The sequence below is a fragment of the Jaculus jaculus genome, chromosome 5, assembly GCF_020740685.1.
Source record: "Jaculus jaculus isolate mJacJac1 chromosome 5, mJacJac1.mat.Y.cur, whole genome shotgun sequence".
In the NCBI taxonomy this organism is placed as follows: domain Eukaryota; kingdom Metazoa; phylum Chordata; class Mammalia; order Rodentia; family Dipodidae; genus Jaculus; species Jaculus jaculus.
Window position 1 is genome coordinate 72,296,757 of NC_059106.1, and position 17,560 is coordinate 72,314,316.

At 47.7% G+C, this 17,560-nt stretch overlaps 1 protein-coding gene across 1 annotated transcript; it reads left to right on the top strand.

Moving 5' to 3' along the window:
- Positions 1–12,375: 12,375 nt before the first annotated feature.
- On the top strand, positions 12,376–14,737 carry LOC123460879 (heterogeneous nuclear ribonucleoprotein H2-like). The gene has a single exon (XM_045151007.1). It carries the CDS (start codon positions 12,597–12,599, stop codon positions 13,944–13,946), a length of 1,350 nt encoding a protein of 449 aa, XP_045006942.1. The 5' UTR covers positions 12,376–12,596; the 3' UTR covers positions 13,947–14,737.
- The last annotated feature ends 2,823 nt before the right edge of the window (positions 14,738–17,560 follow it).

Genomic DNA, 17,560 nt, shown 5'->3' on the forward strand with positions numbered 1-17,560 from the left:
TGTCTTTGAAGGAACAGGGACCTCCCTGGCCAACAACTCACTGGAAGGTATCCCATCCCTGGCACTGAAAATTTTCTAGTAACAATCTTTGGCTTCTGAATGTGCCATTATCCAAAAAAGTAGGCTTTCCTATGTCTTATTCAGAGTATCTTGAATTTTGAGTGACCCTCCCCCCACCCTTCTCTTACTCAGTCTCTTCCCCTGGCCTCACTTAGGCCATTTCACTCCCTGTAATCTGTTCTTCTACTTACATATATACAGTACCATCCCCTAAAGTCCCTCTCCTCCCTTCCTTATAGCCTTTTTCCAGACCAGCCCTTTTTGTTTGTTTGTTTTTGCTGGGCATGGTGGCACACACCTTTATGAAAGAGAGTGAGAGAGAGAACTGGCATGCCAGGGCCTCCAGCCACTGCAGTCAAACTCCAGATGTGTGTGCCACCTTATGTACATGTGTGACCTTGTGCACCTGAGTCACCTTGTGCATCTGGCTGACATGGGATCTGGGGAGTCGAACATGGATCCTTGGCTTTGTAGGCAAGCGCCTCAATCACTAAGCCGTCGTTCCAGCCCTCGTACTCACTTTTGAATAAGCCTTTGGAGGCAATTGTTAGCCTCGATCGTGTGCCTCATACTGAGAATTTGGGGGAGGGATTACAGGTGAGAGGAAGAAAGTAGAATCAGCTTCTCTGGAATGTGTATTCTTTTTGGGAACTGAGCAGTTGAGGAAGGGAGTAACAGTCTGGAAGGTGACTAGTATGAAAGCAGTCCAGTTGAAAACACTGAGCTGTGTGGCATAGAAAAGGGCAATAAGCCAGGCATGGTGGCGTACACCTTTAATCCCAGCACTTGGGAGGCAGAGGTAAGAGGATCGCTGTGAGTTCAAGGCCACTCTGAGACACCATAGTGAATTCCAGGTCAGCCTGGGCTAGACTGAGACCCTACCTCGAAAAAGCAAAAAAGAAAAAAGAAAAGGGCAATGAAGCCTGGCATGGTGGTGCACATATTTAATCCCAGCACTCGGGAGGCAGAGATAGGAGGATCACCGTGAGTTTGAGGTCCTGCTGAGACTACATAGTGAGTTCCAGGTCAGCCTGGGCTAAAGTGAGACCCTACCTTGGAGGACAAAAAAAAAAAAAAAAAAAAAAGGTGGGCAGGGAGGTTGCAGCAGTCACAGGAAGGTTCAGGGATAGGATGGGAGTCTATACCAAACCCTGAGAAGGTGACAGATTTAGGCCGGGAAGTTGAGAGAGCAGTGGAGAGGAAGGAAGGACATCCCTTTAAGAGATTCTGAGCATCTCCTGTGTGCCAAACACATGCAACCCTCTGCATTATCCCAGTTGACACAACCTCCTGCAAGATTGGTTGACAGAAACAACTTGGAGGTCACACAGTAAACGCCAACGTTGGGCCTTGGACCCAGCCTGTCTGGCTCTGATGCCTCCTACAGCTGGAGCCAGTGTGTGGGTGAGTGCAGCAAGACATACTGTCCAAGGCCTATGTGCACCAGCTGCCCTGACCTCAGAGGTCACCAATGAGGTGTGCTAAATGATTCAATTCTCCCATGACCCTATGAGACAAGTATGACTGTTACCCCATCTCAGAGACTCTGCTTAGAAGAGTAATGAAGTAACCTGCATAGCCAGAAAGCAGTGGAGCCTGACTTTTAAAAGCACTTTTTAAAAAATTTATTTGAAAGAGAGAGCAAAGCAGATAGAGTGGGCATGCTAGTGCCTCTGTCCAATGCAAACAGGCTCCAGAGCACGTGCCACCTTGTGCATCTGGCTTAGGTGAGTACTGGGGAATTGAACCTGGGTCCTTAGGCTTTGCAGGCAAGTACCGTAACTGCTAAGCCATCTCTCCAGCCCCAGAGCCTGACTTTTTATCCTGGCTGTACCCCCAACCCCAGCCTGTGCTGTGCAAGCTGCCATCACAGCGTTTGCTGAGCACCTGTTCTGTCCTGGGCTCCAATGTGCACTTCACTGCTGCCTGCGGCCTAATCAGGGTCAAGTCAGAGTCAGGGAGACTTCCTGGGAGACCAGCCCCAGAGCCCACAGTCTGGAGAGTCTGCTCCCCGCCTTGTGTCTGAGCTACCCTGGGGGAAGTGGCCTGACTGCCACCTCAAATTGCTGATGGTGCAACCTTTGGCAGGGGCAGGCAGAGCCCCATGCTGCTGTTGGCTGACAGCCCAGCCAGAGGGACTGAGCCAGCGTGGAGTGAGCAGCTGCAGGGCCTGGGCCCCCGGGGGCCCTCCAGGCACCCTGGCTTAATGCCAGACACTGTTCACAGCTGTCACAGCCAGAGCTGGAGACCAAGCATCAGAATCCCTGTGTCCTCAGCTGAGTAGCTGGGGAACTGAGAGACCTTGTCAAATCTGTCCCTTTCCACGGACCTCAGTTTCCTGAAAGGTAAATGAGTAAGATTGCCCGGCTGTTGATATCCGCCATGGCCAGCTAGGCACGTAAGGTACCACAGAGAAGATGCCCTTGCCTGGAGACCCAGAGGAGGCCAGGTTATTTAGCATCTCTCCAGGTCGTTGGGGCACAGAGGAAAGCTGAGCTAGATCCTGCCCTCAAGCAGGAAGGGAACAGATAAGGAGAGCAGTATTTGGCTTAGGGTGGAAAGTTCTTTGCTGCACAGAATAAAAGGATGCCCCAGGCTGGGGGATTCCAGGGAGGGAGCAACTGACTCCCTACAGCAGCCTGGAAGGCTTCCAAGGGGAAGGAGGCAGAATTGATGTGTTGGATTTCCCAAGTAGAGAAGGGATGTGCATTTTAAAAATATACTTTGTTTATGTTTTGTATTATGCAGACAGAAAAAAAGAGAGAGAATGGGCATGGCGGACCCTCCAGCCACTGCAAACAAAACTTCAAGTTTGGCGGGCATAGTGGCACACGTCTTTAATCCCAGCACTTGGGAGGCAGGGGTAGGAAAATCGCCGTGAGTTCGAGGCCACCTTGAGACTACATAGTGAATTCCAGGTCAGCCTGGGCTAGAGTGAGACCCTACCTCGAGAAAAAAAAAACAAACTTCAAGTTTGCAACTTGGTACATCTAGTTTTATGTGGGTTCTGGGGACTTGAACCCAGGTCATTAGACTTTATGGGCTAGCACCTTAACCACCAAGCCATCCCTCCAGCCCAGGATGTGCACTTTTTAAATGGAACAGCCTGAGCAAAAGTCCCTGTAGCAAGTGGCGGGACAGAGTATGTATGCTTGTGTGAGAAAACAAGGCTCAAGGACTGAGTGGCCCCAGGTAAAAGCCCCAAGGTGACAAAGAACAGGTGCAGGCCTCTCCAGTCCCTGCTGGCCCACACTACTGCTACTTCCGTGGAGGACACAGGCCAAGCTATGCCTTCCTGTACCGCCTGAGGTAGATTGAGACCCTTCCTCAAAAAACTAGGGAGAAGCCGGGCGAGGTGGCGCACGCCTTTAATCCCAGCACTCGGGAGGCAGAGGTAGGAGGATCGCCGAGAGTTCGAGGCCACCCTGAGACTACATAGTGAATTCCAGGTCAGCCTGAGCCAGAGTGAGACCCTAACTCGAAAAACCAAAAAAAAAAAAAAAAAAAAAAAAAAAAAAAAAAAACCAGGGAGAGCCGGGTGTGGTGACGCACACCTTTAATCCCAGTACTCGGGAGGCAGAGGCAGGAGGATCACCATGAGTTCAAGGCTACCCAGACACAGAAAAAACAAAACAAAACAGAGAAGTGTTGCTGGATGAGTTACTTTCTGGTTGGTGGGACAAAAGCAGTTTAAGGAAGGAAACGGTTTATTTTTACCTTAAGGGTTTTTGTTTGTTTGTTTTATGTTGTCTTTTTTGTTGTTGTTGTCGGTTTTTCGTGGTAGGGTTTCACTCTAGCCCAGGCTGACCTGGAATTCACTATGGAGTTTCAGGGTGGCCTCGAACTCACAGCATTCCTCCCACCTCTGCCTCCCGAGTGCTTGATTTAGGGCATGCGCCACCACGCCCCACAGCTTAAGGTTTTGAGAGGAAGTTCCTTCATGATGTGGACAGCATGGCAAGAGCAGACAGCCAGCTCCACATCTTCACACAGGCAGAGAGAACGCAACCAGCATAAAAGCACCAAGCAGGGCCGGACTGTAACACCTCAAGACCCGCTTCCAGTGGCACGCTTCTTTCAGCAAAGCTCTACCCTGCAGAGGTTCTGCAAACTCCCCAAACAGCACCACAGACTGGGAACCAAGTATTTAGACACATGAGACTATGGGGGACACTCTACGTCCAATCTACCAGTTACCAAGAGCAAGATGACTTGTCTGAGGCCATCTGGCTTAAAAGGGAGACCTGGGGCCCACCCTGTGGTCTGTCGTGCCTGACTTCAGGCTTTCTTCCTTACCGACCCACCCCACCGGTGTTTTTCTTCTGTCATTCAGATTTCAAAGGCAAAGAATTTTTCCCTTTGATCTTACTGCATCCACAGTGGGGTGGAGCCCACTCTTCATCCCCCACCCCCCAGACTGCAACCTGGGGGATGTGAACGCTGCCTCTGTGTTCACACAAAGTCAGAACTAAGATAAGAACCCAGCCTTTGTGTTCCTGCAGATAAGCTGCTGTGATCATGTATGAAAATCTCCACTCTTACCCGTTTTGCCGTGGCCCAGGCCACACTGGGGATGATGGATGCCCCAGAAATTTTCCCAGAAAAAAAAGAAAGAAAGAAAGAGGGGCATGGTGGTACACTTCTTTAATCCCAGCACTCAGGAGGCAGAGGTAGGAGGATCGCCGTGAGTTAATAGGCCACCCTGAGAATACATAGTGAATAGTGAATTCCAGGTCAGCCTGAGCTAGAGTGAGACCCTACTTCGAAAAACCAAAAGCAAAAAAGACTTCTGAACAAATATGAGGATGGCTCCAAAGATATGTTTGACTTGGGGATAGCCCTGACCTGAGCCTGAGTGTGTCCCGAGAGCCCAAACAACTGTTTTCCCAGCCTTGTTGTAGCCCAGAGGAGATAGACGATAGTTCTTCCTGGAGTTGAGTCCCACACTGGGCAGGCAGTGCCCATTTCTGCTGTGATCATTCTAAGGGATGTAGACGCCACCACTGAGGAGAGACCTGTAAGCCATAGACAGCTGCAAGCCCTGAGCCCCTGAAAAGGGAGTCATTGTCATTGGGCTCTGATGGTGCAGCCTTTGGCAGGGCAGGCAAAGCCCCATGGGTTTCAATTCCAGGGAGCTCTAGGACCCAGTGGGGGTGCCTGGGCCCTTGGGGAGAGGAACTCTTGAGTGTGATAAGGGATTTGGGGATACTCTAGACTCCAGGAAGGAGGCATGTACAAGTTCTGGGTTTGATCTTCAGCACTACCAAAAGGAGTTGGAGGAAGAGGAGGGAATAAAGACAAGAAGAAAAGGCTGAATGTGGTGGCCTACTGCCTTTAATTCCAGCACTTGGGAGACAGAGGAAAAAAGGTCGCCTTTAGTTTGAGATCCCAGCCTGGGACAACAGAATGAGTTCCAGGTCAGCCTGGGCTAGATTGAGACCCTACCTCAAAAAAAATATTTTTTTTTTAAAGGAGAAGAAGGGGGAGGAGTTGAGAGGAGGATGGGGACACTCAAGGTGAGCAGGCAAATTACTCAAGGTCTCTGTGTTAGTCAGGGAGATAGAACCAATCGTATCTACATGTAATCACACAATTATGGAAGCCAGCAAGGTCTGCAGGGTGAGTCGGCAAGCTGGGAAGGCCCAGCACAGCTAATGATTTAGCTGCAGTCCGCGTCTGAAATGATCAGGGCACTCCCTGGCCCAATCAAGTTGACAGTGAAATTGCCAGGTGGCTGAAATTAACCCCTGACATCCTCTCATCTACTAAGCGGCAGAGCTGGAGTTCAAGCCCAGGTCTGTCTGACTAGAGAGTCCTTTTGCTGCTGCAGCGCTGGGCAGAGATCCAGGGCTCTCCTTCCCCAGCCAGGACTCCAGGACTGAGCCAGCTGGAGAAAAGCAGCCGCTCACCAGGCAGATAACCCAGCAGGGCTCAGGCAAGGAGTTACTCAGCAACCTTTATATGCTAGGCAAATCTCCAGAAAAGGCTTTACACCTTCATGGGAAGAGAGGTGAGGACAAGGGAAGGAGCTCCAGGCCCCAGCAGCTCTTGGCAAGGGTGAAACCAGCATCTCTGTCAGGCAACTGACAAACTGTGCCTCTGTCTCCTTTCTCCACCTGCTTAGTAGGCCCAGGAGCCATGGCCTTCAATGTGTTGGAACTGGAAGGCCTCCAAACTTCCTGTCTTCACTTCCATCAAGACACAGGCTGCAAGAGAGAGGGAGAGGGCCTACCCGTGGTCAGCCAGCTGATCCATTTCTCTTCCTTACTATAAGAGTTCAGCACTCAGGAAGCAGAGGTAGGAGGGTTCGCCATGAGTTCAAGGCCAGCCTGTGACTACCTAGTGAATTCCAGGTCAGCCTGGGCTATAGTAAGACCTTACCTCAAAAAAAAAAAAAAAAAAAAACAAGGGCTGAAGAGATGGCTTAGCTGTTAAGGCATTGCCTTGCCTGCAAAACCAAAGGACCCAAGTTTGATTCCCCAGTATCCACATGAAGCTGGATGCACAAGGTGGCGCATGCATCTGGAGTTCCTTTGCAGTGGCTAGAGGCCCTGGCCTGCCATTCCCTCCCTCCCTCCCTCCCTTCCTCTCTCTGTCTCTCAAATAAAGGAATAAAATATTTAAAAACAACCAACAAAACAAAACAAGCCCTACTCCCGAACATGGGAAGAGAGCAAAGAGACAAGTCCAGACTTATGGTTACCTGACCTTCCTGCCACTCTAAGCCAACTCAAGGCCCTAACAAAGAAGCCTGACCTACTAGTATGGCTCCAGTGTCAATACAGGGACAAGCATAGAGAAAGTGTGTCCTAATGTTCCTCAAAGTCTGGGGTACATCTGAGAGACAAAGGATGGATTCTCAGAGAACAGAATCGTCATGCCTGGGGGGCTTCTATAGCTGTGGGTAGAAAGAAAAGCAGCTGTGCTTGCTTCAGCAGCACATGTACTAAAACGGGAATGATACAGAGAAGATTGGCAAGAAAAAGAGCTAAGGACAATATACGCCAAGCTCCAGCACCCCCTCTCCCCCGGGATGTAGCCTGTAGTTCTGAGATCAGTGGAAGAAGAGCAGCTCTGAGGTAAAAGAAGCCAAGTGCAGTCAATGAAAGTCTAGAGATGAAGCCAGGCACGGTGGTGCACGCCTTTAATCCTAGCACTCGGGAAGCAGAAGTAGGAGGATCGCCGTGAGTTCAAGGCTACACTGAGACTACATAGTGAATTCCAGGTCAGCCTGGGCTAGAGTGACACCCTACCTCGAAAAACAAAAAACAAAAGAAAACAAAACAACAAAGCAGTAGGCTAGAAAAGAGATAGAAAGGGAAGAAAAAGGAAGGGAGGGGGGTACTTAATAGAATGGTATTGTATATATGAAAGTAGAAGACTGGGGGTGAAAAGGCCCAAAATGAGGTCTGGGGAGGAGATTGAGTTAAGGAAAGGTGGAGGGAGAGCTAATCAAAATCTAAGAGGATATAAATAAAATATGTAATCCTACTTTTTGGACAATGGTACACTCAGGAGCCGTAGTTCAGTGCCAGGGGTGGGCTATCTTCCAGTGAGTTGTTGGCCAGGGAGATCCCTGATAACCCCCAAACATTATAGGCCATTGCCAAGGCCCTTGGTTACCAGGAATAGATGGTAAGACCCTATTGCTGAAGACTCCATATACTGGGGCTGCAAGGTCACTGAGAAATCTTGCTGGAACTGAGCTGATAACCTCCTCCATGTAGACCAGCTGACAGAAAGCTGGAAAAAGCCATGCTGCTCACAGTTCAATGGGAGAAAGAGAAATCACCAGTGAAGATACTCAACAGTGGACACTACAAGCCTTGTAATTAGCCAGCCAGCCCAAATGAGCCAACAGGTGCAATAGAGGCACATCTGTTGTGGGGGAAACCAACTGCCCTCTAATTGGACTGGAGGCCTGCTCCATGGGAAGGGAATACATCCCTGATACTGAAAACTTAAAACGGGGTAGTCATAAGCCCTAGGGGTGTAACATCTGCTGCTGTCTGGCCAAATGTATATACTATGCTTATCAAACTGCCCAGTAAGCACTTCTGTTAATGTTCACACCCTTATATTAATGCTACTCTCACTTTTGGTTGAGAATCTTCTCTTTTCAGATGGCAGTGACCTTGGGACGACTCAGAAGGTATCATGGTGATGGAAAGAAATGACCACAGTGCTCAGTACTGCAATATCTGTATCACACCTTCCAAGCCTCGGGTCTAATGCAGAAGAGGTAGCAGAAAGAATGTAAGAGCCAAAGGAAGGGCAGGACTCCATACAACATGCTCCCTCCAGACACAAAATGGCCTGGATATCCATGATCTCACAGTGCCTGATACTACCTGCATAAGACCATCATAAGAGGAGGAAAAGATCAAGACATCAAAAGTAAAAGAGAGACTGATTGAGATGGGGAAGGCGGTATGATGGAGAGTGGAGTTTTAAAGGGGTAAGTGGGGGGAGGGAGGGTATCACCATGGGGTATTTTTTATAATCATGGAAGTTGTTAAAAAAATTAATTTTTTTTTTTTTAAAAAAGGTCTAGAGATGAAACTCCCAGGCTTGTTTGGGAAACATTCTTGGTGTGTCTTAGCAGAAAGAACTGGGTAAAAGTAACAGAATCCTAAATGGAAGCTGAAATTGGTTCTTTATCTTTTGGGAGTGGTGGAGAGACAACAAGGGTATCTGTACAGGTCCTCAGGGAAATGATTCCAAAGGTTACTTCCAGCAGCACTGTGGAGGTGGTATGCCCCAGATTCCGCAGGTAGCAGGGGACACAGGCTGGGCCAGGACCACTTTAGTGTTCACTGTCCACTTTCTTATCTCTATTATTATCATTATTTTGTTTTTTCAAGGTACGGTGCCACTGTAACCTAGGCTGACCTAGCTCTTACTCTGTAGTCCCAGGCTGGCCTCAGACTCACAATGATCCTCCTACCTCTGTCTCCCAAGTGCTGGGCTTAAAGGTATACACCACTACATCCAGCTTTTTAAATTTATTTTATCTTATTTTATTTTACTTTGGTCCAGGGTTTGCTTCATAACAGCTCAGGCTAGTCTTGAATTTACCATCCTTGGTCTCCTGAGTGCTGGGTTGTTTTTTTTTTTTTTCAAGATAGGGTCTTGCTCTAGCATAAGCTGACCTGGAATTCACTATGAAGTCTCAGGGCGGCCTTGAACTCATGTAATCCTCTTACTCTGCCTCCCAAATGCTGGAATTAAAGGTATGCGCCACCACACCCACCCTACCTTTTCTTTCTTTCTTTCTTTCTTTCTTTCTTTCTTTCCCTCTCTCTCTCTCTCTCTCTTTCTTTCTTTTTCTTTTTCTTTTTGAGTTCTGGGATTTATAGGCCTGCCTATCACATCTATCTAATACCCATTTTCTTTCCTGTTCAAAATACTTCTGACTTGGGTATGGTAGCACATGCTTTTAATCCCAGCACTTGGGAAAAGAAAGGAGGATCACTGTAAATTCAAGGCCAGCCTGAGACTACGGAATGAATTCCAAGTCAGCCTGGACTAGAACGAGACCTTACATTAAAAAAAAAAAAAAACGGGCTGGAGAGATGGCTTGGCGGTTAAGCACTTGCCTGTGAAGCCTAAGGACCCCGGTTCGAGGCTCGATTCCCCAGGACCCATGTTAGCCAGATGCACAAGGGGGCGCATGCATCTGGAGTTCCTTTGCAGTGGCTGGAGGCCCTGGAGTGGCCATTCTCTCTCTCTCTCTCTCTCTCTCTCTCTCTCTCTGCCTCTTTCTCTCTCTGTCACTTTCAAACAAATAAGTAAAATAATTTAAAAAAAAAAAAAAAAACCAGGGCTGGAGGGATGGCTTAGCAGTTAAGGTGTTTGCCTGCAAAGCCCAAGGACCCAGATTCTATTCCCCAGGATCCACGTTAGCCAGGTGCACAAGGGGGCACACACATCTGGAGTTTGTTTGCAGTGGTTGGAGGTCCTGGCATGCCCATTCTCTCTCTCTCTCTCTCTCTCCCTCCCTCTCCCTCTTTCTCTGTCAAATAAATAAATTATTTTTTTTAATTATTTATTTATTTGAGAGCGACAGACACAGAGAGAAAGGCAGATAGAGGGAGAGAGAGAGAATGGGCGCGCCAGGGCTTCCAGCCTCTGCAAACGAACTCCAGACGCGTGCGCCCCCTTGTGCATCTGGCTAACGTGGGACCTGGGGAACCGAGCCTCGAACCGGGGTCCTTAGGCGTCACAGGCCAGCGTTTAACCGCTAAACCATCTCTCCAGCCCAATAAATTATTTTTTTTAAAAAAAGCTTCTGGGCTGGAGAGATGGCTTAGCAGTTAAGCCTTGCCTGTGAAGCCTAAAGACCCTAGTTAGAGGCTCAATTCCCCAAGACCCACGTTAGCCAGATGCACAAGGGGGCACATGCATCTGGCATTCATTTGCAGTGGCTGTAGGGCCTGGCGTGCCCATTCTCTCTCTCTCTCTTTCTCCCCCCACCCTCTCTCTCTCTCTCTCTCTGTGTGTGTGTGTGTCTTTCTGTCACTCTCAAATAAATAAAAATTAAAAAAAAATTCTGGGATGGGGAGATGGCTACTTGATTGCAAAGCCTCTCAACCCAGATTCAAGTTCCACAGTACCCACATAAAGCAAGACTCACAAATTGGCACATGCTTCTGGTGTTCGTTTGCAGTGGCAAAGGCCCTGGAGTGCCCATGCTCAATTTTTCCCTGCTCTCTCTTCCTCACAAATAAATAAATGAGTAAAATTTGTAAAAAAAAAAAAAAAAAAAAAAAATCTTATAGAGGGGCATGGTGGTACACGCCTTTAATCCCAGTGCTTGAAAGGCCAAGGTAGGAGGATTGCCATGAGTTCAAGACCACCCTGAGACTACAGAGTGAATTCCAGGTCAGCCTGGGCTACAGAGAATGTACCTTAAAAAAAAAAAAAAAAAGACTTTTATGCCCGTTACTCATTTAAGCTCAACTATCCTGAGAGTGGGGAATGGACAGACAGGGAACTAAGATGCAGAAGTCAAGTTCTTGCTGTGATCACAGCTGGGCAAGAAGACCCCGATCCTTGAATCTCATCCCAGTCCAATTTAACAGAACAAAGAAGAGGCCCACAGGGGAATGCAAATGAGGAAGTACAAACAAGGTTGGGGTTCTCTAAGCTTCTCGGTGAGCAGTGACTGTCCTCCATCTGTCCTGGGTGGTTTCATCTCTCCACAGGACTGTCCAACAGCCCAGAGTTTGCAAAACAACTTGCCTTAGCCTCAGTATCTTGGGCTCAAGACTGCACCACTTCCGAGCCACTGTCCCTCCAGAAAGAGGGAAAGGACCTCCCCAGCCCACAGTGGTAGCTCAGGATCTAACTGCTGATGCTGTTGCCCCGAACCACACTTTGGAGTAGGAGCCAGGCTTGGCTGCTGGGATGGATGCGTGAGTAAGTGCTCTGAGAGAAGGTTCCCAGGCTAGAGGCGGCAAGTGACTGGTGTGAAGCTTCACCGGGTCAGACGCATCACTGGTCTGTCATACCGCAGCATCAGGTGAACCCGGGGTGACGGCGGTGGAGGAAGGGGCAGCCGCAGCGTGGGTCCCGTACCCCACTGTGAGAACACTGCAGGCTAGGGGCTTTCCACCTAGATCCTGGCAAAGTTGCTCTATCATTGTCTCACCACAGCCATTTCCTTCTGTAAAAACTCCCTTCCCGCAGGCCCTGAGGCCAATCAGCCTCTCAGTTTACAGAATCCCCAGACTGGCTAATTAGCTGTGGCAACACCAGGTTTAGGAATGTCACACAGGCCCTCCCATCTTACCACAAAGTGGAGTGTGGGGGGAGCAGAAAGGGCTGTGCCTGAAGGTTGACAGCTCCCTGCTCCCAACCCTGCATAGCAGCCCAAGTGCCACAGATTCCTTAATCCTGGCAGCTGCCCTTGGGGTGGAAACAATTTGTAATCCCTGGCCGTTTTTTGTTTTGTTTTTGTTTTTAAGGAGAGAGAGAGAATGGGCACACCAGAGCCTCTTGGCACCGCAAACAAACTCGATGCATGCACCACTTTGTGCATTTGACTGTACATGGATGGGTACTGGGGAATCATGGATGGGTACTGGGGAATCGAACCCGGGTCGTTTGGCTCTGCAGGCAAGAACCTTAACAGCTATGCTATCTCTTCAGCCCCTAGGCCATTATTGTAGGTAAGGAAACTAAAGACAGAGCCCAGCTTCAAATTTCCATGTTTTTCTCACAAAGCTCTCTGTTCCTTTGAAGGGACTGTTCAGTGGGCTTTAAAAAGTTGTTTTTTGCGCTCACATGACGTAGACGCTCACGTGATCAGCCGCTTACGTGAGCAGAAGTAGTTTTGGTCATCGTCTATCGTCTCGCTATAGCCGTTTGCAGGAAAAAGGAAGAAAATTAGCCGTGATCGTTAGAGTGCTGCTGCAGCGAACATTTTTGAAGTATTTCTGTTGACCAGATTCCTGGAAGAAACTCTAGCAGGGTCAAAGGCCACATTGAAATTGCATTGATCCAACTTTGCCACCAAGAGCCTAACAGTCACCATGATGCTGAGCACAGAAGGCAGGGAGGGGTTCGTGGTGAAGGTCAGAGGCCTGCCCTGGTCCTGCTCAGCTGAGGAAGTGATGCGCTTCTTCTCTGATTGCAAAATCCAAAACGGCACATCAGGTATTCGTTTCATCTACACCAGAGAAGGTAGACCAAGTGGCGAAGCATTTGTCGAACTCGAATCTGAAGATGAAGTGAAATTGGCTCTGAAGAAAGACAGAGAAACCATGGGACACAGATATGTTGAAGCATTCAAGTCCAACAGTGTTGAAATGGATTGGGTGTTGAAGCATACAGGTCCAAATAGTCCTGATACTGCCAATGATGGCTTCGTCCAGCTTAGAGGACTCCCATTTGGCTATAGCAAGGAAGAGATTGTTCAGTTCTTTTCAGGGTTGGAAATTGTGCCAAATGGGATGACATTGCCGGTGGACTTTCAGGGGAGGAGCACAGGGGAGGCATTTGTGCAGTTTGCATCACAGGAGATAGCTGAAAAGGCCTTAAAGAAACACAAGGAAAGAATAGGACACAGGTACATTGAAATCTTCAAGAGTAGCAGAGCTGAAGTCCAAACCCACTATGATCCCCCTCGAAAGCTCATGGCCATGCAGCGTCCAGGTCCCTATGATAGGCCAGGGGCTGGTAGAGGGTCTAATAGTATTGGCAGAGGAGCTGGCTTTGAAAGGATGAGGCGAGGTGACTATGGTGGAGGTTATGGAGGTTATGATGATTATGGTGGCTATAATGACGGGTATGGCTTTGGGTCTGATAGATTTGGAAGAGACCTCAATTACTGTTTCTCAGGAATGTCTGATCATAGATATGGAGATGGTGGGTCCAGTTTCCAGAGTACCACAGGGCACTGTGTACACATGAGAGGGTTGCCTTACAGAGCCACTGAGAATGATATTTATAATTTTTTCTCACCTCTCAATCCCATGAGAGTACACATTGAAATAGGACCTGATGGCAGAGTTACTGGTGAGGCAGATGTTGAATTTGCTACTCATGAGGATGCTGTGGCAGCTATGGCAAAAGATAAGGCTAATATGCAGCACAGATACGTAGAGCTGTTCTTGAATTCTACTGCAGGAACAAGTGGAGGGGCTTATGATCACAGCTATGTAGAACTCTTTTTGAATTCTACAGCAGGGGCAAGTGGTGGTGCTTATGGAAGCCAAATGATGGGAGGGATGGGATTATCCAACCAGTCTAGTTATGGGGGTCCTGCTAGCCAGCAGCTGAGTGGTGGTTATGGAGGTGGTTATGGTGGCCAGAGCAGTATGAGTGGATATGACCAAGTTCTGCAGGAAAACTCCAGTGACTATCAGTCAAACCTTGCTTAGGTAGAGAAGGAACATTAAACAGCTATTACAGAAATTAAAGCTGTGCATTTATAGGAGTTGGATAGAATGGGAGGGATGTCTAGTATATCCAGTATGATTGGTAAATGGGAAATATAATTGCTTCTGATCACTACTGGTCAGTTTCTTTCTTTCTTCCTTCTTTTTCTTTTTTTTTTTAAGAAAAAAAAATTAACAGTTTTGCATTACAGGCTTGTGATTCATGCTTACTGTAAAGTGAAAGTTAAGATTGTTTAAAACTTTAAGCTCAGTAATTTTGAACACTGAAACATTCATCTAGGATGTAATAACAAAATTCAGTATTGACCATAACTGTTAAAACAACTTTCAGCTTTCCTCAAGTTAGTTATGTTGTAGGAGTGTACTTAAGCAGTAAGCATATTTAGTTTTAAAGCAGTTTCACTTATGTTAAATGTTGCTCTTATACCACAATACATTGAAAACTTCAGATGCATGTTGAAAGACATGCTTTTCTGTAAAACTCAAATATAGGAGCTGTGTCTACAATTCAAAGTGACAACATTTGGCATGTTTGTTAATTCTAGGTTTTTGGTTTAATATCCCTGTAAGGCACGTGAGTGTACACTTTTATTTTTTTTAAGATCTGGGACAATTTTGAGATGTAATCCCAATATTTTAGGAGTTTGGTCATGTTGTTTGTATGGAATTCTGAGGCTTTGGTTTAAATCTTTCCTTGTATTGTGAATTCCATTTAGATGTGTTGTACTAAGTAAACCTTGTTAAATAAATCTTCCTTTTAAAAACTGGAAAAAAAAAAAAAGTTGTTTTTTGCTGGGCATGGTGGCATATGCCTTTAATCTCAGCACTTGGGAGGCAGAGATAAGAGGATCACTGCGAGTTCGAGGCCAGCCTGAGACTACATAGTGAATTCCAGGTCAGCCTAGCTAGAGTGAAACCCTACCTCGGGGGAATAAAAAAAAAAAAAAAAAAAAAAAAAACTTAAGTTTTTGGCTTGGCCTGGTTTTGGGAGATTTCTGGAGGTTTCCTGGGAGAAATGTAAGACTTCTAAGCATATGAAAGTAGGCAGAGAGCTCACAACGTCTCCTTCCAAATCCAGAAATGGAAGCTGGCGGAGCAGACGTGTCTTAGCTAAATACGTCTAGAACTGAAGGGCTGAGGTCAGAATGGGAGCAAGAAAGCCCCTGTCAGGCTTGGATCTCGACTCGCCCGCTACCCGGGCTGCTGCCTCTCGTTCGTGAGCCGTCCGTTTCTTGGCCATCCGGGCCAGGGCGTGGAACTGCAGGCCGAGAGAGCGGCGTTTGCGCAGCCGCAGTCAGAAACGGACTCGGATGGTCGCCAGGCAGTGGCCCCGCCTGGGCAGCAAGCTTCCACTCCGGCAGCCCTCGCATCTCGGCCACGCCCCCTACGCGTGCTTCCCGCGGCCCTTGGAAGGCTTCTAAACCCTGACCCCTAGGGGAAAGGGTGACCTGGCGTCCCAGATAGGGAGGGCGCGCGTCCCTGCACCTGACAAAGCAAAAGGTCTAGCGAGTGACACCTGCAGCTCCGAGGCATTCAGCATTCATTCGCGTATTCAGTGTCTACCTAGGAAAAAATAAAAATAAAAAGGAATTTGGGGAGTGGGAGAGTTGGATTAGAGGTTAAGGCACTTGCCTGAGAAACCTAAGGACCTAGGTTCTATCCCTAATTACCCATGTAAACCAGATGCACACGGTGATGCATGTGTCTTGAGTTCATTTGCAGTAGCTCTAGGCCCTGATGTGCTCAGTCTCTTTCTCTCCCTCTCAAACAAATAAAGCCGGCTGTGGTGGCCCACGCCTTTAAACCCAGCACTCGGGAGGCAGAGGTAGGAGGATCGTGAGTTTCAGGCCACCCTGAGACTACATAGTGAATTCCAAGTCAGCCTGGGACAGTGCCAGACAGACTGACCCTACCTCGAAAAACCAAAACAAAAGAAAGAAAGAAAGCCAGGTGTGGTGGCTCATACCTTTAATCCCAGCACTAGGGAGGCAGAGGTAGGAAGATCACTGTGAGTTCAAGGCCACCCTGAGACTACATAGTGAATTTCATGTCAGCCTGTGCTACAGGGAGACTCTACCTCGAAAAGCCAAAAGAAAAAAAAAAAAAAGAAGAATTAGCAATTATTCGAGTACATTGTACATTAGTTTGGTTTTCTCCAACTTTTCTTCCACCAAAAATAGAAATTGTGTAAGTGTAAGGGGTTTGTTTGTTTGTTTGTTTTGAGATAAGGGCCTAGGCTAATCTCAAACTCAAGAACCTCCTGCCTCAGCATTCTGAGTACTGGACTTCCAAGTGTGCACCGCCATACCTCATTAACCTGCACTTTATAATTTGCAAGTTGTGTTATTTTTAAGAAATGAATTGCACATGTCAAGGACAGGGTGACCCAATCAACTGGAGCATCTGCAGTTCCTGAGAAAAAGGCCTAGGGGTTTGGTTGACCTCAGACCACAGTGAGTCAGCAGGGCGAAGCTGCCAAAACACCAGGCAAATAGAAACGAGGTCCTGTTAAAGAAGGAAACCTCGCCTGTGCCTCGCCTCATGCCTTGGCTGGTCAGACTTCATCTGAGATTCAACATGCAAGAAAGCTGCCTGGAAACTGCAGCAAGACTTCAGCACAACCCAGGGGCTTGGAGAAGAGGTCTCTGGGGAAGGTCTTCACGGGACACACACAGTTGGCATGCAGGTATGGGCAGAGCTTAACCTGCCCAGATAAACAGTGAGTTCGTTTCCCCATAGCTGGGAGTTGTGCACAGAGAGAGAAGGCTGGGAGACTACCTCATTAAAGGACAGCTGTGTGGGCAGTCAGTTACATTAACAAGCCACCCTCCTGCACACAGTACTCCTGGAAAGGGGGAGAGACATCCCCAACTCCATACCAAAGGGAATGAACTAAAACTATCATAGTAAACAACAGTGATAACAATGAGAATCATTTCTTGAGTGATATTGTAATACCAGCGCATTGCATCTACATCAGATCCGTATCAGTGAACACGGAACCTGGTGCTCAGTCTCTGAGTCAGTGCGTCAAGGTAGGGCTAATTCTCAGGTGACGTTAACGCCCGGGGATTCGGACGTCATACTTGGAGAAGCACAGTCTATTTATCCTTTTTTTACTTGTTGCATGTGTCATCCTTTCTTCGTAGATGGGCCAACAAACAGAATACAACGAACCATCCACCGAGGCTCTTTATTGAAGTAAAACTACTATTAAACAGCTGCCTAATGCAAGGGCCAAGGTTTGAATCCAGGTCCTTCTGACTCCAACAGTTAAGCTCAGCGAACACAATCACTGCTTTATCCCAATTAGTTGATACAAAGAAATTAAAATTCTGATTGTTTGACAACAATAAATGCGGCAAACTGTATCTTCCAGATATAAAATGAGGGCTGAAGGGATTCTTAATGGTTAAGGTGCTTGCTTACAAAACCAAAGGACCCAGGTTCGATTCCCCAGGACCCATGTAAGTTAGATGCACAAGGTGGTGCACATGTCTGGAGTTTGTTTGCAGCAGCTAGAGACCCAGACATATATATTTTTCAAATATTTTATTTTGACTTATGAGAGAGAGAGAGAATGGGTGTGAAAGGAC

What these genes read in the sequence shown, in the direction of transcription:
- LOC123460879 (XM_045151007.1), top strand. Translation starts at nt 12,597, where the DNA reads ATGATGCTGAGCACAGAAGGCAGGGAGGGGTTCGTGGTGAAGGTCAGA.